Genomic DNA, 22,491 nt, shown 5'->3' on the forward strand with positions numbered 1-22,491 from the left:
GGGCTGTGTGTGGGATGTGCGCTGTGAGCTTGGCTCAGGCCACATAGCTGGCTTGGCAGCTGTTGCAACTTGTTCTGAGTCCTTTGCTCACTGTATTTCAATAACAGTTGAGTGTGGACACTGTACAAGTTGAGAACTATTGGTAATGGGTGGATGGTTGGACTGGGTGATCCTGTGGTTCTTCTCCAACCTTGGTGATTCTATGATTCTACAAACAAGTGGGCAGACCATCTATATAAGTCATTGCTTGCACTGAGTTAAAAAGCCAGTGCTGAGCAAATTAATGTGAACCTTTACCGTGTGATCTTACAGTCCTGGGCATACTAGGAAATCCTTGTAATTGGCTTGAAGTAGTTACAGCTGTGTCTTTAAATGTCTTGTCTCTCGTTTTTTGCTGGATTTGTATTTGTTGATGCTCCGTGTCTGTCACACCTCTCTTTCAGAGCTTACTTTAAAAATACCAAACTGCAATTTACTTTGCAAGAAACAAATGTTTTGTTTTTTCTTCCTTGCTTCGGGGAGTTTCTTTCAGTGACCTGCAAATATTATTTCGCAGTGAGCTTTGTTGTTCCATATTGCAAAATATGAGAGGAATTCTGAATAATGTCTGAATAATTTAGAAATAAGCCCTTTAAAATCAGTTAGCAGTAAGAAGAAAGAGAGAAACCCATTTTCTGCTATTCCCTTGAAGTAAAGTGTCTTTCCAAGTGCCCTGTCAGTATGCGTAATTGGCGTCAGAGCAGGAAAGGCAGCTTGCTTTCAGTATAAAGACAGCCTGTCCAGGGTCCCTTCGGTGCCTTTGTAAAAAGCACTGTATGGTCACCACCTAGGTAGCCGGGAAGCTTTATGTCGCACTGCGGGGTATTTGAGAGCAATTAAGTATTTAACAGACCTTCTATAGGACTCTTGCATGTCTCATGAAGCTTTTCTGCTAACTGCCTCCAGCGATGGCAGAGGTTGGAAATGCCATTTTGGGGCTTTTCCTCATCCTCTGGATAAGGAAAGGGAGAAGTTACTGTGTGATGTTATCTCTCATCCCTGGTCTTAAAGTATCTAGTGCCAGACTGCTTAGTTTTTTCTCCAGTTCATCTGTGCAAGATGTAATCCTTTTGACACCAGGTATTTTCTGTGCGCCAGTACCTCCCTGTTGTGCCTTTGGTCCCCATGAACACTAAGCCATTTCTTAGACAAAACTAATCGACTGAAGCAATGAAGATACTGCTCTTAAGAATAGTGATCAAACAAGGTCAGTGTTGCAAATGGCACTAGCTTGATTTATAGTAAAGCAATGGCTGGATTTACAGTAGTAAATGTAACTGCAGCTGCCCACCAACCAGTGTGTGGCTGGAATGCATGCAAACACCAGCACTGGTCACAAAGTGACGTAACCACATTTGCTTAGCAGACAAGCAGTTCATAATTGTTTTGGACAGGAATGGGAAGAAAATTCTTTTGAATGAAAGAGGTTTCTATGTTGACGACATAGAACTCCAGATATTATTACAATGCAGTCACTCTAAAACTCTTTTACAAACAAAATATGTTACAGTTCTTAATTAGAAAAACAAAACTACATGCTTTAATTTGACATACAGACATAATTTCTTTTACTGTTTTGTTAAAACTGCCCGGGATTCTCTTTGGAATGCTACATATTCAGCATGCACAGTTGCAATGGTAGATGTCAAAAATAAAGTATTTAGTAAGTGTATTTGGTACTATGTTCTGGCTCAAAATATATATATGTGTCCATCTCTTTACTGCGATGTGTATGTTAACTGGTCTTAGATTAAACAGTTGTAAATATCCAGTCTTTTTCGTGACTAATTACTAAAATTAAAACAAGTACCACTTTTAAACTAATCTGTTCTCTTAAAGCTTATAAATAGTATGTTAGCAATAGTGTGGTTATGACTAAAGCCTATAAACCAAGGAAATGGAAATTCTAAATGTGGCTGTTTCCTACCCTGAAGAGAAGTAAAAAATCCTTGTGCTTAACACTTAAACCAGTATTACAATGCATTGTGTTTACACTGCGCTTCCGAAGTGTAAGAAACCTCTGAAGGAGAGCACATGAGCATTCACCTTACAGCTGAAGAGAAGGAAACACTGAAGTAGGTGATTAGTAAGAGATGAAATGAGCAATGTAGAAAAGGAGATGTGGGAATAAATGCATGTTGCCTGCGTCCACCTTGCTGACTGCTGTGCTTATTTGTATCCACAGCTTACATATTCTCTAGAGACGACTCTTTTACAACCTGTATTTGAAAAGGAGAAGAAAAACTGTAGGGAGCAGCCTTGATTATGCTGTATAAAAATCAGGCAACTAATAGACGAGCGTGTGTCGTACTTGTTTTTTAAATAACTTCCTTGCTTTCTGAATAGTAATATTCTATAAATAGGAAGGCGTTAACACTCTGAACGTTACACTTTTCAGTAGGTTTCCATTGTCCTCTGTTATGTCAGAATTTGCCTAATGTTTCCTTTTCTTCTGTTGGACATCTGGTAGTTTCTGGGAAATATTTGAAGAGCCATCATTTAGTAGTTAACGGGCAAAGCTTTGAATAATTCACACAAGTGATTAGGCAAGCACTTGTCTATCTAACTGAATTATTCTGCATGTTTGCTGAAGCAGTAAAGCAGGAGAACAGCATTTCCTTCTCTGGAGGGTTTACAGTGGTAGTATTGACCCACCTAGTTATTGGGTTTCAGCCTTTTGTTGACACTGTTGTAAATGAAAGCAGCCTGGACAGGCACTGAGCAGCTGGGCTGGATAATTGTGAAGGATTCGTGCTTGTTGCTGTTACCCCCAGTGTTTGTAGTGGGTTTGTTTGCTTTGACTTTTGTTGAACTGTTGACAAAAGCATTAGATACAAATGGGAACAAATAAAAGTGTTGAGATGCCAGGAGGGGTTGGCAATAGCACTGTTTTTCTTTTTGACTTATATGGGGAATGTCGACACTTAACAGGATGGGAAATGGAAGGTGTGTTCACTGTTTGTGCGCTCCCCCTCCCCTATGTCTTCCTTTCCTAACTGCTAAATATGTTTTGGCAAACACGGGTGAATAAAAACGGAGAGAGCCGATTTCACCATTGCCTTAACTCTTTGGCACCACATTTTTGAAACTCTTTCTGATTGTGGATGTCTTGCTGGGCAAATCCAGCTCCTAGCATGAAAGGTTTAAGTACGAAAAAGGGAGGAAGGGGAAAAAAAAAAAAAAAAAAAAGAAGGATGGGGGGGAGATGGAAGGGGCAGAGTTGGGAAAAGAGAGGATTAAATAGAACGATATACACTGAAGTAGTATAGCCAGCAAAATTGAAGTCATTTACTGGAACGCTTTTAATTTAGTTTAAACAAAATACTCTTTTGTATATTCAAATAGCGAGTAGCTCAGCTGTTGTGAATCCAGAAAATTAATGGTATTTTTAGTGAAATAGCAAAAGCATGTCAACAACATATCTGAGGATGATAATGTTGGCATTTTATTCATGAGGAATTATCAATGCAGGTTACTGGACAACATAGTGTGACTGGAATGATTGAGCACTGGGGGGAAGTGGCTGTCCTTCTGTAAGATGATTTCATTTTGCATTTAGTCTTTCAAGAAGAGAGGAGAGAGAAAGGAGGCATTTAAAAATAGGTGTTTGAGAGGCATATCCTTGTGCTTTCTGGCTCCCAAAGTCTAACCTTTTTACCTCTGTCTGACTCACAGTTTTGTTACCGCTGCATTTTTGCCAGCTGTCTTTCTTTTCAAGGCTGTCATGAGGGACGGCAGAGAATAGAGAGAGAAGAAAAGAATTATTTTAGGATATCTTTGCTAAAAAGGCAGTTTTGGCCCTGGAAAAGATTCAAGCTTGTTGTAGCCATCTTGGCTCTGACTTTTGTGCCTTAGCATTGTTTGTGTGGGACCCTTAATGCATTTAATGCGTTGTGAAATACAGTTACTGTGTCTGGTCATGGAGGAAGTTGGTGTATGATCTGGAAGGTGTTAGCAAGAGAGATGCTTCATATTTGTTATTGCAGCTACGGCTTTCTTATTAGCAATCAACCTCCCAGTGTTACGCAGGTCAACTAGAAAGTGGCAAATAGAGTTCACAGGGGTGAAGATGGCACTACGGTGAAAGGAAAGAATGCGGTTTTGTGTGGCTTTCCGAAGTATTCCATGTCTCTGCTGTGGCCTGTGTGCCTGGTGGTGTTTGAGGCACCCAGGGGGCTCGGAGCACTGAAGTTGTCATATGCAAATATCTTTTGTTCCCTGCTTTCATGGAGCTTCAAGTTGTCCTGAAACCAAATGCCGTAGAAGCAAGGTAATCGCGGTGTTTATGGATGCACTTTGCGCAATCATCCATGAGTGCTTTCTTTATTCTCCTTTGTTCTGGTTGCCATATTGTTCCTAGTCTCTTCACATTAACAAAAGAAGGGAAGCACGGAAAGAAATAAGGAAGAAATTGCCTTTTACTGATGCCATTGGTGAATTTTTTGTAACATGCACTGTGTTTGTTGTGCAAAACTGGAGCTCTGTGGACGTCAGCAAGGAACATTTTGCCCAGATGTTAAATATTATGGGATCAGGGCCTGAATTTGTTATTAATCCTACAAATATTAAAAGAAAGTGAAGAAATATCAAGCTATTTCCAGCAGACATGTACTGGGAATGGTGTTACTGTAAATATCAGCTTGTGCATGATGAAACCCCTATTCTTCTTGTGTGTCTCTTTAGGGAATGCTCTTAAGAATTCTGCAGGGGGGCTGAAGAAATTCTCATAGCAAATTTCAACCCCGAATAAAGGAAAAATGAGAAATCTCTGAGAAGTACAGACTTAAAGCCCAGTCAAAACAAATATATCCCATAATCATCTCTGCACAGCTTTAATGAAATCCAGTTTTGAATCATGTAAATTATGCAAAAATGCAGAAAAATAACTTGTGAATGTTCAGTGGCATTGTCTGGATGGTTTTTAATCAAGCTTGGATAGTTTTCTGGTTTCGTGTGAAATGCACTTCTCTCTGCTTGGTCACAGTGAGTTAGCTCTTTAGGCTAATCTTTGCTCATGGACAAAGGCAAAAGTTTCAGGAAGCTGGGACCTTGGAGCAGGAAAGCGCTTCTGGAAGGAATTTGGATTGGAGTAACAGTAGTTAGAAGTAATTACAGAAGCAAAAAGAAGGGACCTAAGCGGTGTACTGCTTAAGCTGAGATTGAATTTGAACTTACCTATTTCACTAAGTGATTGTGTGCTATGCGGAAAGATTTGTTTTATGTAGACTGGCATCAAATCATAAGAAAGAGAAGTGCTAAGTTGTCTGGATAGGAATAAGAGCAGAGATGGGAAAGGTCATTAAATAATGTTGTGGTTCAACTCAGCAGGCAGCTCAGCCAGTGGCTCACCATACACAGACCAATACCCAGCCTGTTCCCAGGCAGTGGCTGCCCCCTGACACAGCCAACTTCCCAGTTTTGAAGTTTTCTTCACATATGTCATGCAGTGTGAAATATCTCTGTGACCAGTTTGTGTCATCTGTCCTGGATTGGAACCATAGGGCTCCCTCAACCTCCTTGCTGGCAGGGCTGTACACAAAGTTGAAATGTCTTTGGCTCCTTACAGCACTGCTCAGCAGCAACTAAAACACTGGTGTGTTACCAAACGGCTTTTCTACTAAGGCCAAAACAGCATCGTACCAGATGCTGTGAATTAAAAATCAGCTCATCCTGGATCAAACCAGGACAATGAGGATAGTGTAAAATAAAGAGACATTTGTAGAAGATTGGCAGAGATGTGATGCCCTAAATCGGCTGCGCGCAACCTTCAGCACAGAAGGTTTTTACTGGCAGCCTGCTGGAGCCAATGGGCTACACCTATTTTGCATATTGTTTACATTGGATTTTAATCAGATAAACACACACTCTGTTTTTCATACTTATGGAGCGCTCTAAGTGCAGACACAGCATAGCACAAAGCAGTGGAAGACTGTATATTTGGTAGGCTGTCGAAAGGAGTGATGATGAGAAGAATGGCTCTGCAAAATCAGGGAGTTTTATCTGACATCTGTCTTTGAGATGGCCTTATGCATTCTAAAGGGTAGATCTGACTTTAGTAAGCAGCTGTAGGTTTGACTTTATTCACCTTTCAAATGCTTAAGTTTAATTTGAGAAAAATCATTTCAAACACAAGTCTGCGAATAGCAGATTTCCTGGTTAATTTTATTATCCATGGGTAATTTAAAAACATGTGCACACACACACACACACGAAAGCCAAAGCAAACTAAAGATAAACAGCAGTATATTCTTCTGGAAACATTGAGGTTATTTATTTATTTACGTCTCAGATTTTTATCTGTCTAATTTAGCTGATTTTAGCTTTCTGTAAAATAACGAAATGTTTCCTCTTTTCGGTTTCCCTTGTCATTACGATACAGATTTATACAAACTAAGAATGGGCTAAAACTAATGTAGCCCAGCTAGTTGCTGGAGTTTGATATAGGCAAGCTGTTAACGTATATAGACTGTTTTAGTTGTGTTCGTGTTGATACAAAGAAAAGTGATTTTTTTGCCCCCTCCCTTATTTTGTCCATTTCAGCATTAGATATTAATGAACCCATCCTGTTACTACTGGAGTACCTCCAAATCTTCAGCATACCATTCCTCTTAACAGTTTCTATAAGGCAAAGAGCAGCTCTGTAGACTTCATTTAATCAGATAAAAGAACAGAGTACTGAGCCTAGATTTCTCAAATGTAAGCATGGTTTGCTGTTTTCACAGTTTTAGTTTCTTTCTCAGGCATCAGCATTACCATGTGATCCATTTTTATATAATTTTCCTGTTTAAAATCATCTTTGCATTTAGTCCCATTGCAGGCAAAAGTATGCACGCTTCTTTCTGGCCATAGCTCTTGTGGCTTAGTTTGTCAACTCAGTCCTTTGGAACTTATTCCTGTTTCTGTTGACTATGTAGTCTCTGTCCATTTTTGTCAGAAGAGAAGCTTTGGCTTAACTCTCATCCTTCCTTTAGGTTTGATTACGTTGCTTTTTTTTTTTTTTTTTTTTTGCATTGTACAGATTCTTCAGTACTACTTGGGGCTGTAGATGTAGCAGGATAGGCAGAAACCTGGTTAAGTGTTGTGAGAATTGCAGCAATGGGATCACATTTTACTGTCAGCGGCATGTGTAGACATGGTATGAGGTGCACCACCACTGAGACCCATAGCTTGCACTGACCCGATTTGGTAGCATATCACTGCCAGCATAACTTAAGCAACACAGCCCTGTGCCTGCTGTTCTTCCAGCCTGGGCATGCATTCACTGGGCTACACTGCTTCCCATGTGCAGAGCAAGATTCCTCAGCTGTGCATCAGGGTTGGCATGGCATGGCACTGCCAACATAGAATGCTGCACAGCTTCAGGACCCTCCCTCATTTCCTCTGGTGCAGTTGCAGTGGGAGCAGTCCCACAGGTGAATGTGGTTTTTGTTAGTAGTGAAAGCTCCCTGTGGGGAGATCATGTAGACAGAGAAGAAGGATTTCCATCTGCAAGCTGGAGCTCAGAATACAATTGTGCCTGCTGTGAAAGAGCTTGTTACATTTTCTCACTGTAAGAGCTCCATCTGGTGCTCTAGGTGTCTTTAAATGGAAATTTACATTTACTGTCAAAACTGAAGTCTACACACAATATTCAGTCTCAATGATCTTACCAGTCACAACAAATGCTAAAAGCAACTCCCTCCCCTCAACCTGCTGATGCAAGGGGCAAGGACATACAGAGGAGTTGAGGGAAATGGTCCTGATACATTCACATCTATCGTCTGATTTCAAGAAGCAGTTTAAAGATTCAGGATTTTCTTTGAGCAGGATTTAACTGAGGTTGATTAAGGTGGTGTTACAAGGGAGCAGAGTGTACTCTTGTTCAAGCAGCCCAGGTGCTTATCAGTAAACAGTAGCATGACTTAGAATTCAGCATTAGATGCTAGCAAGAGAATTGATGACAACACTGTGTACCTGGCGAAAGACCCCACTCACTCATCAGGAAAAGCATGCCTTGTCAATACCAAATTTGAAGCTAGTATGTGCAGAGATCATAATAGTAGTCAAGTCGTGCATTAGGGGATAGGCTGGTAATATGCTGGCTTCTGTCTTGGAAAGTTGCAGTCTTGGCAGCTACTAAGGAGGACAGATTTACTGACAAGCTGCTGCAGTGTGGGATCTAATAAAATTTCCCAACTGAGAAACCTATTTTACAAGTTGAAGCCAGGCATTCTTATATACCTCCCCAAAACTTCTTGCCTCCTCACTGTCTAGCTGCTTTAGGTCCCATTAGGATCACTCTTTACAACTCAAACAGTTCTTGGCTGTGCATAGAAGCAAGCCACTTGTGTAGGTGTCCAGTAACATATGGGTGTTAGTTTTTAGCATGGACCAAAGCCAGAATAAAAAGGCATTACTAGAGTGGATGTTGAGTAGAAGAATTTCCCATGCTGTAGTAACTTGAGGAGGCTTTCTCTTAACTCTGTGGCTCCTGGCTTTATAACACTACTTGGGCCTTTGATCTCTGTTCTTTATTGGCTCATGGGGTGGTTATTTACAGTCAACATGGAAAGTACCTTGAACTTGTCATTTTCATAAACTTGTTACTTGCTAGCTTCTCCAGAGGCATCCCAAATGGAAATAAATATCTTTCATTTTGTATTGGAACTAAATTTTAAAAATGGTTTCCTAGACAACCTTGATGAAATGCCAACTTCATCGCAGATCTAAACCCACACCATAGGTATTGTTAGCTCCATCCCTTCTGGGTAATTTGTACACTGTAATAGTTTGTTTGGAAACATGTCTGTTGTTCTTTAAAATGTACTTAATGCTAGACACTTTTTTTTTCCCCTCCCATTTCTCCTAGCTTATTTCTAAACCATTTAAAATAAAGAGCTTGAGCATGTATGGTATTTTAAAAACCTTTCATTTTATGTTTTAAAAACAGATCAATTTCAGCATTAAAATGTTAGGAATTCAGCCAAGGAAAATTCAGCTCAGGGTTGTATAGCTATAATGATAATGTATTGTTCTCGTCTTCCTTGAAAATGATTGTAACAGTAGAGTTGAACCTAGTGAATTACATAATTTAGGAGTGTTTGCCAGAATGCTGTTTGAGGGGGATTACTGTAGTCTTCCCTTATCCAAAGCGAAGGGGAAGATGAATCATACTGTGAAGTATTTAAATGAGGGAGAAGAGTCTTCACAAATTTTCTAAGATAGCTCATTTGAAATGAACAGAAGATCATGGATGTGTGTGCCAGTTATCACACTTAACTTCTTGGCAGAGTGTATGGATGTGTACTGGAGGAAGATCTTTGCTTTTCTTATCCTCTAGCCTGAATTAAAAATGTATTGGCTGCTCATTGCTGACATAAAACCATTTCCAGCCAGCCTGGAAATGTTCGCATTTGATTGTGCTTTTATCGTTTAAAAAATTAACAGCATAACCTGTCTAATATAAATTATGAAATGCTCAGAAAAATACAAGCTACTACTGCTTCTCTTGGCAGAACTCTAGGATGTTCAGAAGTTGTAATGCATCTAAAAATCTGGCAGAAGAACAGCATGTTTTATTTTCTGTCTTTAAGTAGGTACTGTATGTATAATTTGTTATTATATACCAATGTAACTGCTTTGAGACTGCAGGAAGTGTGCGTTTCCTGTTCCATTTACCAAAATCTTTGATTTGAATAATGAGTTTGGGAGACACTTATTTTTGCAACCAGCTGAGATTCTGATTCAAGGTAGCATCAGTAGGAATCCAGAGTTTAGCACATACATACATTCTACTGATTTCTTTATCTGTCTTGTGACTTTTCTGAGATCAGTGTGTGCCTCAAATCTGGCATCTGCTCGAATGATTTCCTGAATAGGAAATAGGATAATTTCCTGAACAAGAGTCTTGGGAACACAAGTAAGTAAGTGCAGATGAAGTGAGGCAAAAATAATGGGCTTGGATGCTATTTGGACAGGAAAGCGAACAGTAGTGTTCAAAGATTGCATTCTGGAAAACATTTTTTATAGATCACTGTGAAAATGTTTTATTCCAGAATCAACAAGAACTGGAATTTTCAAATATTTGATAGCACCCAGCCATGTTTTATCCACCTGCACAATTAAAAGACTGGTTGAATCATGAGAACTGTTTCCATTGGTTACTTAGCAGTACATCTAGCTTCCTTAATCACGCAGAATATGAGAAAGACTGAAGTGTATTTAGGGTTTCCAGACATAGCATAAGATCCAATGCGAGAAGAAATGTGCAAATTGGCAGTCGCTGAAGTAGTACCTGAGATAAACATGAATGTTTTTCTGCTGATCAAAGCAATGTGGAAGAGGAAGTAATGTTTCTGTTGCCATTTGGGGTGCTTCTTGGGAGGACTGAAAATAAGGGAAATGAAGGAAGTCAGAAAGTATGTGTATCATTGAAGCACTGCATAAAAACAGCTATTTGCTTTTTCGGACCGTCTCCTAGGTCACACATGCAGCAAAGTGTCTTTAAAATACTTCTGAGACAAACAGGCAGAATGAAAAGAATAAATTTACACATACAGGTACAGTGGAAAAAAAAAACGACAGAAATCTGGGAAAAGTCAAACGGATGCCCTTACCATGGATATAACCTGTATTAGATGGAACCAGATCTAAAAATGTGAGGCACTGGGGTAGAGTATGTGATCTGGATGGCAGCTGAAAGCAGCTAAATGGAACGTCCCATGAGACTGTATTCAGACATGATCTCTGTGGTTTTGCGCTAACAAAAAAGGCTAATTAGTGCCAGGTTATATCCTTCTGGTCAAAGTGAAGAGTCAGATAGAGAATGTAAATCCCAGGAGAAAGTTGTTAGGACCTGTCATATGGAAAGTGAATCCACTTAGCTATCCCCAGAGAAGATAAAACTAAAAACCTGATCGCTATTAATTTAACACGGAAAATGAAGGGGGATGGGGGGGGGTGGGGAGGGGTGGCGGCTATAGGTGTGTATTTTTACCTCCTAACCTTTGTTGCTAGTACTGACAATATTTTTTATAACCCCTGTGGCTTCAGCCACTGCAGGGAAGTGTTTGTGTTCATCTTGGCTCAGTGCCGCACAGTCCATTTTAATCACTGTGCAGAGTGAAAGGATAACAGTTTTACTGTGGTGCTCAGTCTGAGAAAGGGCTCAAAGCAATAGCTGACTGTTCTTCGGGGGAATTTCTTGACTCTTACAGACATTTTTTTAACAAATTATAAAGCATACTCACACAGGCCTTTAATGGGTATCATAAAACATTCCCTCTTTAGTGTTTTCTTACTGTTCTGAAACTAACTAAATTACCTTGTGTGCTCTGTTCAAATTCAGCTGCTATGAAAATATAACTACTGTTAATATTCTACATGTATAATGGATGTTTGGAATTTTCTGTGCACATCCATCACTAGCTTTTGAAGAAAGCTCGGGGAGTGCCACTGCTTTTCCTCGTGTTGTGGCATGCTGCTGAATCAAAGCCTGTAATGCAGTCTGGTGGTTATCTGTCTCTCTTTCATGGTGGTGAGCCCACAATTAAATTGCTGCATTGAATGCTCTGGCTGGTTGAGCTTTTTCTCTTATTGTGGATTGCGTGCTTTCCCCTGCTCATTCTCTAGTTAACTCCCAATACTCTCTCTTTTTCTCCTTCTGTTTTGCTTCAGCTGCTCAAACTGTTTCAGGTCTCTGCTGAAGGAAATAACATGAGAGATCAGTAATTGGAACCCCAAATAAATATTTGAGGAGAGTGGAGCTGTAGTTCCATGTTTCCTTGGCACAGCTATCTTTTTCAGATTTTCAGAGCTGACTGTAGTTATCCACAGTCCTCAATCTCTAACTTACTGACCTTTGACCCCTCTGTTTCAGTGTCTGATTTTAGTTGAAATAACATTTAAGATTTTGTATTCTGTATTCTGTGGTGACTGATAAGCAGGCTTGTCTCAGATTTTGGCATTTATCTTCCAAAGTGCTAGCAGCAGAATTTTTCCTGTCTGGTAGCATTTTTGCACTTGTGCACATTGGTTGTTCAGGAGCATTTACCTTTTCTGACATGATTAGGTACAGAACTCCTGGGGCTTCTACCCTCTGTAATCCCTCTGTCCTCTGTAACTCCTGAAAATCACTCTGGCCTAGTCACCTGCTCATCTCTGTGCTCTAGCTTGTGGTCTTAGTTTGGGATCTATTCAAAAGGATGGAGGCTGAAGTGAGGCACTGTGAGTGGGAAATAGTGAGTTGCTTCGCAGGTTAAAGGGGGGGATGTTTGACAATGCCTGTGTTGTTTTACCATCAATTGAATATTTACGAGGTGGCAGAGGAAGACAAGACAATGAGGACCATCAAACCTGGATGGTAAATGTAATCTCTGAACTCTGAAGCTTCTGTAAACCTAGCAGAAGTGTTTAACTCATTTTCTTACCCATCAGTGACTTTTTCTTTTGTTCCCTACTTAAATCAGGTCCTTGGTTCTAACTGTCTTATTTACCAAAGGATGCTTGTTATTCTTGCCACACTCCTTGATTTCACTACCTTCACATGCTTGTGCTAAGATGCACTTTAACCTAAAGGGGTGTTTCCTTTTCTGCCTCATAGCTATGCTCTTCTGCTTCTTCACTGCTTGTACTTAAGCCACATGGATTCTTCTCTCTATCCTTTGACCCTCATAGGTTCAGCAATGATTAGGCCTTCTGTGTGTTATGTCCCTCAGCCGGTGATTACTGGAGAAGCTGTATTTTAAAGGATTTATTGCAAAAATCTGTCTGTGCAAGGCTAGCCAGCAGCCCTCACCATTGCATTAAACGCCTCCTTTTCCTGCCACCACTGTGCACCTGTACACCAGGAGGGATGGAGGAAACAACAGCACATGATAGGATTACATCTCAAAATTGCTAGATATCTCCAGCTTCTGCTGTATGGACTGCATAGCTTATAGCAAATTGATAAAAGCATCATGTTAAAATACATGACTGGAATTAACATGCAAATGATAGTGGTTTATCGTTCATTCTAATACTTGTTTTATCTGGACTTAGGTGCTTTTGATTAGTTTAAATGAAATACCACACAGTGTCACCAGGGCAAGCAAATCACCTGTGTAAACAGATACATGGATACTTTAAAAGAAATTACAAGCACATATATATAATGTATATCTGTATTTTTATTCTTGTGAAACTATTGAGAAAGCTTGTCTTTTGGAGACAGAGAAAATGTTCAACCTACACGTCCTTTTACTCTGGGCTTCTTTATGGCCATTTAATTGCTCACAAAGTAGCATTGCACATCTAGGCATTGATGAGGTTTTTTTTGACACTCTTATCCACTAATTAACTTCATTAATTTTGCAATTAATGACATTAATTAGTGGGTAAAAATGCTATGTGAAACTTCAAAGTATGCATTTTAATCATAGTTTGTATTAAAAATAATTGTTACACCCATGATTACTGAGCTTAGTTCCCTTAGCTCAGACATAGTCATGGGATATTAAAAATAGCTTTGTTCTGCCTTTCTGTGCTAGTTAGTAGCATTCTTCACTATCAAGTACTGAGACTTGTCCAGTACCTGCAAATGCAGACGCAGGGAGAAGGCAGGGAATGAGACAAGAAAGTCAGTTTGATCTTGATGTGGCAGACTGGTTGTTGGATTTCATGTTGGCTGCATAGAGAAATGAGTTGGAAATGAGCAGTAAAAATAATTTAGAAGTTTTCTACCACTGATAACGTCTGTGCGAACAATATTTGGCTACCAGTCTTTCCTCATTTGATGAGCCCATTATGGTCTGTATCAGTGTGATCACAATCTATTGTGTTTATATAAAGGGAAAGGAATGGTAAGGAAAACCCAGGTGCCCGAATAAGGACAAAAAAGGAAGGACATGAGTAAATTAAAGCAAATAGTGGAAATTCATTTGAGCTGGCATGGATACTGGAATGGAGTAGTGGTAATAATAAGAGGAGAAATGTGTAGTAACTGTGGAGGTGTGGGTGACCTCAGGAATACAGCCCCTGTAGAAACATACCGTATGGTACCTACAGAGCAGCCTACAGCATTTTCACACCATCTCCCTAAGTTTAATAAAAAGTATGTGCATGAGCATACAGAAGTATGTAAACAAATGCATATTTTAAACAGTTGGGTGACTTGATGGAGTGGCTCAAAGGAGGAAGACCAAGAAGGCAGGACCTTCAGACTGGGGAGAAGGGTGAGGGAGGGTGTGTTTGAAGCGTACAAAACAGCAAGGCATGCCTGAAGCAGTGCTGCATTCACTACTAGCTCCTTCATCACTACATCAGGGAGACTGATTAAATGCTTGGAAGACAGAATTTGAAACAAACAAAAAAAAAAGTTCTCTTCACAGGGATGTTCTGAAGCTTGTGTCTTAAGAGGCAGTGGGGGCAGGACAGTTACCAGCAGCTTCAGAGGGCCAGATGGGACAAACACGCAGACCAAGTAGTTTGCCAGTTGTTTCTGAGAGCAACAGGCAGGGTGGTCCTCAGGCAGCCTCCATGCAGTAGCCCAGGGTGCTGAGGAAACTGGAGGGACAGGGCAGCAGCCAGTGCCCACCCAAGCCATGACGATGCCTCTGACAGTTGTATGTCTGTGCATAACATTGGCACTAACTGTCCAACCAAGCACCATTGATGTTTGGTCATCACTGGACTGTAATATGTATTGTATCCATTTTTATAATTTCTTTTACACTTTCAACAGACTATAGCATTAGTAATGTCATTCAGGTAATTATACTGTAATTGACCTTAGCGTTGAGCATCCTTGGCTTTTGCTGCAGTTTGCTTAATACTTCGGGTTGGTCAATTATCGCATAATCCCACTTTGTTGTCAACAATTGTTTTAATTATTATGCTCCAAATAGATCATTTTAGCAGTAAGAGTACACTGGGGAGTGGTCATATTCATGAATACTTTAAAGAGTTACCAGCTTTCTTGTGGGGGAGAGCTTTTCATCCTGTCACATCTAGTCATTACTTTTAACACTGATTCTATTCAGGTGTAACTTTGTTCAGGCCAGAACTTCATCTGCAGGAGCGAGCATCTGTATAGCTGCAGTTTACAGGATTTGAGAGCAGTTGGAAGACTGCTCAACATGACCATATTGATTTTTTTTCTTTTTTCTTTTTTTTTTCTTCTCTGCCATTGCAGCATGAGTCTTGTTAATGCAAGTAACTTCGGTGGAAGCTGGAGTTAAAATGGTGACTTCAGTACCTCTGCTTTCTATTTTCCAGGAAGTCTCAAGTATTACTTATACCAAGTAGAAAGCAAGTATGCTGATGTTTGCCTTGTTACCAGTGAGAATTTTATGGCTCAGTAAGAGGCTTATATTGCCCTCTTTATGATCATTTAATTTGTTCTTGTATGGCACAAATATTCCACCAGGAGCAGTACCCTTGTGGGTGTTGTAGAGAAAATGCACTGCTTTTTCTCCATTTGGAGTCTGGAGTAAAACTCCAAATGGGCTTCGTGATGGGCAGTCTTTTTATTTAGCACTGTGCTCAGCATTGTGAAAAATACACAGTAAGGTATACCACGTCATGTTTTATAGTGTAGTGCAACAGATATTGTGGATCCAGCACTAGATACAAACTGTTTCATTTTTAAGCCAATTATGTGAAGAAGGCAATGTGCTCAGCCTTTTTAGAAATGTATCTGTTCAAATGTTTTTTGTCAGCATTTTATGATGTATTTAACATGAATAAAAATGTTCTACCTCAGCAGAAATAGGAGAACTGGTACATTTTGCTAAAATGGAAACTAAATGTAACCCACTTTCCCCAAATAATACTGTTTTCCTATGTCTGATCTAATTATTATATGTGAACAAACTCTGTGTTGGTTAGTAGGAAAATGCTACTCTTCCTAGTAGATTAGTGTTTTTTGTTGAAGAAAACAGCAGTGTGAAAAGACTTATTTCTCTACAAATTTTCACAGTCACTAAAATGACTTTGGCCCATTATGTGTCTACCTGCTAAGGCATAATGCTGAGTCTTTTAATTTCTCTCAGTAGCCATTCTACTCCTGTTTCTTAAAGGCAGTATTGGAACATCAGTTATGTTTTAATTGAGAAACAGGGCAGAGTCTTGTGGGAGATGGAGAGGTCAGCTCAGCTTTGCCAAATGTCAACTCTCTGATAATGAGGCTCTGGAAAGGAGACAGAAGATCTGAATAAACAGGGGTGTTTTGTGCTTAGGCATAAGATAAACTCTCTGCTGATTATGAAGACTTGTTGTGGAATTTGCTTGTTTTCTAGCCAACAGATTGTTAGTGGAAATGTACTGAATGTGCGTGTTAGAATATAAAAGGCTTGCTTAGAAGAATAAGCATGGAGATACACAAGGTGATAGGAGTACATGTCATGATCATGGTCATCACAGCAATAAAGAAATCTTCCTGGTATAAGAACCCTGTGTCATGTTGCTAACTCGCAACAGCTGGCGCCTGAATAGGGACCATGCACAAGGGCTACAAACAGGGACCATGAACAGGGAATCAACCAGACACTAGGCCTAGCTTGAAGACTGACTGGTCCAGAATGCGTTGAGATAAACACAGAGCATGCTAAATGCATTGAGGAAAAACATGGCAGATGTTGAGAAAAACATATAGAACCTGTACAGAAGAGCGCTGAGATAAACACTGCATCATCCCTAACCTCTTTGATTGCCTCTTGCTGGACAACGGTAAGTGTGCATGCTATAGGGAACAAAATGACCTCAGAACAGAAAAACATCCTAGTTACCTTTCAGTTTATCCTTAAACGATGGGGATCATCAGTATCCTTTCCTGATTGACAGCGAATGCTTTCATGGGCCACTAGGAAGGATCCCTCAGTCACCAGTCAGACAGTTTACAATCCAGAGACATGGGAAGGGGTTGGGGTGAGTTTGTGGGACGCATCTACTAAAGGTGGTAAGATGACGTCTGCTTTGCATGAAACCTGGAGAAAAAAATTGGAAACAAAAGTCATGTGGGCTCATTGTTGGTTACCCCCAGTCTGCCTGTGAATGAAGGAGTTGCAGGCTCCTCCTTGGATTCACCCGTTGTACCAGCTCCCTCAACTCCCTCATTACCACTGCTGCAGAGGGGACTTGTTGCCTCCCCTCCTGGGGGCCTCAACAGTCCCTTTGATCCTGGGGGTAGGCAAGTTGCCCCTATGTGGCAAAAAATTGCTGCAGTTAATTATCCTTGTTCAAGAACAACTCATGGCCAGACATGTAGTGCCAGCTACAAGCCCGTGGAGTGTCCTAGTTTGTGATCAAAAAAACGATCAGGGAGATGGAGACTGTTACATGATCTCAGAAAGCTTAATGCTGTTGTTGGAGATGTGGGCTCTTTACAAGCAGGACGGCCTTCCCCACTTCCCCCACTTCCACAGTCGTGGCCACTTATAGTAATAGACTTGAAGGGCTGTTCTTTCAGCAGCCCACTGTGCTCTGATGATGCACCACGTTTTGCATTTTTTGTTCCCTCTATTAACAACGGGGAACCCCTTAGTCAATACCATTGGACTGTGTTACCTCAGGGCATGAAGAACAGCCCAACCATTTGTCAACAATTTGTTGCTGGTGTTTTATCTCCTGTATGCCAAACCCCCTCTTCAGATTACTGGAAGGAGATCCGGACTTATCATCACCACCACATTTGACACCAGCAGCAGTCACCATGCTGAATGCTGCCATCTTGAAGATGACCCAGCCACTGTTGTGGAACTGTTGGGTTCAGTTAAAATGGATTATTGTTTGTATCTTAACTGTAGTGGAGGGAATAAGTCATTAGTTCACTGTGTTTAGTTTAGCTGCTTGTAGAAATCACTCTGCTTTGTGTAATTAAGCCTGGGAGTGCGTATACAGAATGTTTCAAAAATAAGGCTAGTTTTTGCTTTTCTCAGTGTTTTAGTTTGCATTCCTTGCTTATTACAGCATGTTCAGAAGTGATAAAAAATTATTTAAGACATGCTTTTTTTCATTAGTAAAGAGGAGGGAGCTGTGTGAGATGGAGAGGTCAGCTCAGCCAAATGTCGACTCTCTGATAATGAGGCTCTGGAAAACAGGCATAAGGTCTGAATAAATGGGGATGTTTTGTACCTAGGCATAAGCTAAACTCTGCAGATTATGAAGACTTGTTATGGAATTTGCTTGCTTTCTAGCCAACTGATTGTTAGTGGAAATGTACTGAATGTGCGTGCTAGAATATAAAAGTCTTGCTTAGAAGAATAAGCATGGGGATACAGAAGATGATAGGGATACACGAGGTAATACAAGATGATGAATATATACATCATGGTCATGATCACCACAGCAGTAAAGGAATCTTCCTGGTATGAGAACCCTGTGTCATGTTGCTAACTTGCAACAGAATCTGGCAAGCTTAATGATGCACTTCAGTGGTTGTTGCCTCACAGCTTGCAAATATGAGGAGTTGGAATACGTAGATTTGCAGACATGGAAATTAGAATGTGTATGGAAACAGGGTTAATAAGTAGGAATTTGATGTCAGTGGAAACTATGAAGATATTGTTACACCCTGTATATAGATAGATCCTTGCAGATGTGCTAGTAGGCAGAACTTCTGTTGTAAACAATTAGAAAGAATGCAGTATGGCTAATGGTTGTCCCTCACATAATGAAATTAATGGGAGTTAAGTTTCTTATGAAGATCTAAATCATAGCCTGTTGGCTAAGTGGTATGTGAGGTATTACTACTTAGCATGAGAAATTTAGATTTATCAGCACTAGTACCAGAGATCCCACAAAGTTAGGTATCCGTTTGTTGCAGGTGCATTAGATACTGAGTGGAAAAGAAGCTGGTATTCCAGGAGTACTGGTTGACTGGTCTTTGTGCAAAAAAGGGAATGGAACAGTTTAAAGCGAGAATGTTCTATTTGTTGAGTAGTAATTGACCTTTTAGATAAAATAATGTTAGTTGAGTTCACTGGCCAAATTTCAGTTTGGGAAAAAGATTCTGATGCTTCCCTCAATCCACTAATTTGTCCACTCTCTCCATCAGCTGTCATTAGGTTAGTTCTCAACGTTTTTTCTACAGATGTCAGCTGGGATATTGTATTTTCATATCAGAATCAAGTCTGATCCATCTTTGAAGCAATAAAACCATTAAGCAGCGTGTACTGCTCCAGTGCCCAATGTGGTACTCATCCTTTATGTGCTAGTGATAATTAACTACTTTATCATTCTAATAGGAAGCTTTAATTTATTACTTTATTAAGCAGTGAAATCAAAGATTAAAATGGTATCTGTAGCACACAGCTAACTAGATTGTGAAAAATGAAACTATATAGTTTCAAATTCATGAAAATAAGTGTTTCTATTTAAATAAGTGCAGTAATTTACTTTAATTCTTTAGCTATCAGTCTAATATGTAGTTTACTGGTGATTATTTTTCTTCGTTTTAAAGTAATTTGCTTTCTGTAGGGTGAAGTTGAGAAATAATGAATTGAATTCACATTACAAGCTACCGCCTCCCAAATTATAAATGAATATAAATGTAATAGGAGTCTGCTATTAAAATCTTTTGCAAAAGACTGTGCTATATCATTGCAGTAAACAAATACATTTTTCAAGCTATCTGATCCTTTAATACCGTGTTTCTACTTAGCCTCTATTTTTAAGGATTCTGTGCTTACTGTCACTGCTGTCTCCAAATGCCTTATCATGCATTTTCTGTTCAGAGCAAACAATAGCATTTTTAATTTGTCATTTACAGTGTAACAATTGATTAACGATCTACTTTAAAGCTATACCAGTGTGCTTGTTTTAAGGTTTTTCTTTTCTCAGGATAGGAAATCCATGTGTGCTGTCAAAAGGAGGAGGAGGGAGGGAAATGAAAAAGGCACAGGCAGTACTTAATGCTGTCCTTTTACCAGAATTTGTTGTTTCTACTCAGTGTACTTGAAGGATAAATAACAATCGGCAGTTAAGAAAGCTGACAATTTTTTTTCAAACTCCATCACTCATTAATCTGAGCTACTGTTGACAAGAACTGGAAATTTTAAAGAATTAGTGGCTGGGTGTCCAGACAAGGAGAATCGTTATGTTATGTGACTTGAGCAATGACTGCAGCTTAACTTGTGGTTAAGTGTTCTTAATTATTACCAGAAGCTTGTGGTGTAGTATGTTGAGGAAAGAAGAAATTCAGTAACAGCAATAGAACAGAAGTTTCAGAGTGTAAATGCTGACTTTTGGGGTTTGTATTCCTGGTGATTGTGATAAAATAAACCTATTGAAACATGCAGTTAACCCTAAAACCAGAGTGCTGTACTGTGTATGCCTGTATCAAAGAATAGCAACTTGCTGTAAGGCATGGAGGAAAATCTCAAAACCAGTGTTTCTGCATGTGCCAACAGGGTCTAAAATCCAGCATTAAGGACTTTTTAGTTGTTCCTCACAACCTCTTGTGTAAAGAGGATAGAGAGATGCAGACAGTCAGCAGGGTTTAAATTGAGGATTATTTTCATTTTCATTCTAGTCACTTCCAATTCTGCAAAATACCAGAACACATCCTTAGTTATGTACATTCAACCATTGATTTCAGAGTTTAGCGTGTGCTTAAATGCTTTCTTCAGTTAGGACCAAAAGCTGCTGCTGCTGCTGCTGCTAAAATGAATCCCAGAAGAAATTTTGCATCTTTCATTACTTCCTTGTTTGTGTATGAAAACACAGGCTCCACCAAGCTCTGGAAATTTGTTAGGAGTTGGTAAATGCCATCTTGGTTGTTTAAAGAAGTATAACATAGTTGCTGGATGACAGTGCACAAAGTGCAAATTACCTTCTGTTCTTTCCCATCCCATAAATGTGCTCTGTAACCATCATTAGTAAGTGAGGTCCACAGAATGGCAAAAGACTCCCTGAGCCACTGCGTTGTATTCCTGTCTACTGTAGGCACAACTGGAAACTGTAAAAAGTGTCGGATTAAAATGGCTACAGAGATTTTCCCCTTTTTCCAGTTGCAGGACTATTACTCAGAAGGTTGGCCTTTACTAGGAATCTTCATTTAAATGTTTACTGAGGTCTGTCTTAGCTTAAGCCATCTTTATTCTTCTTGTTCTAATTTCCACAGGCATACCCATGCACACACTTCTTCTGGGAGGTCATTCAGCTGGGAGTATTAATTTAACCACAGACACTTATACAGGAAACAAGCCAAAATTAGGCCGGTGCAAAGTATTTGCAAAATAGTTGAAAGTAACTCTACATTCATCTTACTAACACTGTGGATATCAACTCCTCAATGTAAATTGATCTCTGTTATCTGTGTCTCTTGCAGTTCACTGTGCACTTTTAACTCAAGAAACTTGCTTGGTAGCTATCGCTGAGTAAAACCCAAAGTGCTGTCCTTAAGAACATCTTTAAAGAACATCTTTAAATCATCTTGTTGCGTTGAGGGAATTTGAAACAAAATATTCTGTTTGGAAGGAGCATCTGATGTGTTTTCTCCATCTCTTTTCTAACTACAGAGCTCTTCTGTATCTCCCTCAGCCAGTTTCAGAACAGCAGAAAAGCACAGAAACTCAACAGATTATTCTTCAGAGAGTAAAAAACAAAAAACAGAAGAGAAAGAAATAGCAGCTCGTTATGTGAGTAAAAAATTATGTTCTGTACTGTTAAACTTAAATGTTCCTCTATAATTTCACCCATTTCCTACTGCATAACTAATTTTAAAATTGATGATCAGCATTTTACTGTGTTCTTACAGTCTGTATCTAACATCTACTGTGGGTAGTAGTTAGAAGGCTTGTATATGTAGGATTGCTAACGTGGAAGGCAGTGAATGAAGATGGAGCATTATTTAGGCTGAGAACTGACAAATTTGCTGTATAGCTTGTCTCTACTTCTTGGTGCAGTGCAACTTTAGGTGAGGATTTTCATCTTATGTCTCATCCACTGATCAGAAAACTGATCAGGGAAAAGTGCCGTAGCTGGTGGAACCTTTTAAGGAGAAGCACCGTAGGTGACCTAAATGTTGCAGTTTTATTACTAGATAAATCTTGGTTTAAAAAAAGACATCATTACATAGATGCGAGCAGGTTTTCGTTTCTTTTGTTTAATTTTTTTTCAGGGTATTAAGTATGTATTTTTTACGCACTGTGTCTTCTTATTGCAGGACAGTGATGGTGAAAAGAGTGATGACAACTTGGTAGTTGATGTTTCCAATGAGGTACATAGTACGTTTTATGTTAGTTTTTTTGGTTGTTTGTTTCATTGTTTTTTTATACCTTACAATAGCAAGGGTTGGATGGTGAGGTCTTCAATACTATCTGTGGTTTTTGGGTATGAATAAAACTCCAACCTTTGCCTTCATAAGGGAGCCAGAAGCACTTGAGGGAGTCTGATCAGGTCTCTCCTTAGGATTAAAAATCAGATCTGTAGCACTTATTTCTGCAAAAGACATTTTTTTGTTACTTGTTCACCCCAAAAGTGTGCTCCGAATCC

At 39.6% G+C, this 22,491-nt stretch overlaps 1 protein-coding gene across 2 annotated transcripts in view; it reads left to right on the plus strand.

Annotated features, from left to right (window-relative positions):
- TLE4 (TLE family member 4, transcriptional corepressor) overlaps nucleotides 1–22,491 on the plus strand; it is a 100,536-nt gene that overhangs the window by 65,815 nt on the left and 12,230 nt on the right. For both annotated transcript variants that reach the window (XM_032441279.1, XM_015849189.2), the window contains 2 exons: nucleotides 21,516–21,635; nucleotides 22,163–22,216. In XM_032441279.1, the coding sequence (XP_032297170.1) occupies nucleotides 21,516–21,635; nucleotides 22,163–22,216 (174 nt within the window). The remainder of the gene's footprint in view (nucleotides 1–21,515; nucleotides 21,636–22,162; nucleotides 22,217–22,491) is intronic.

This window comes from Coturnix japonica, chromosome Z (assembly GCF_001577835.2).
Source record: "Coturnix japonica isolate 7356 chromosome Z, Coturnix japonica 2.1, whole genome shotgun sequence".
NCBI lineage: Eukaryota > Metazoa > Chordata > Aves > Galliformes > Phasianidae > Coturnix > Coturnix japonica.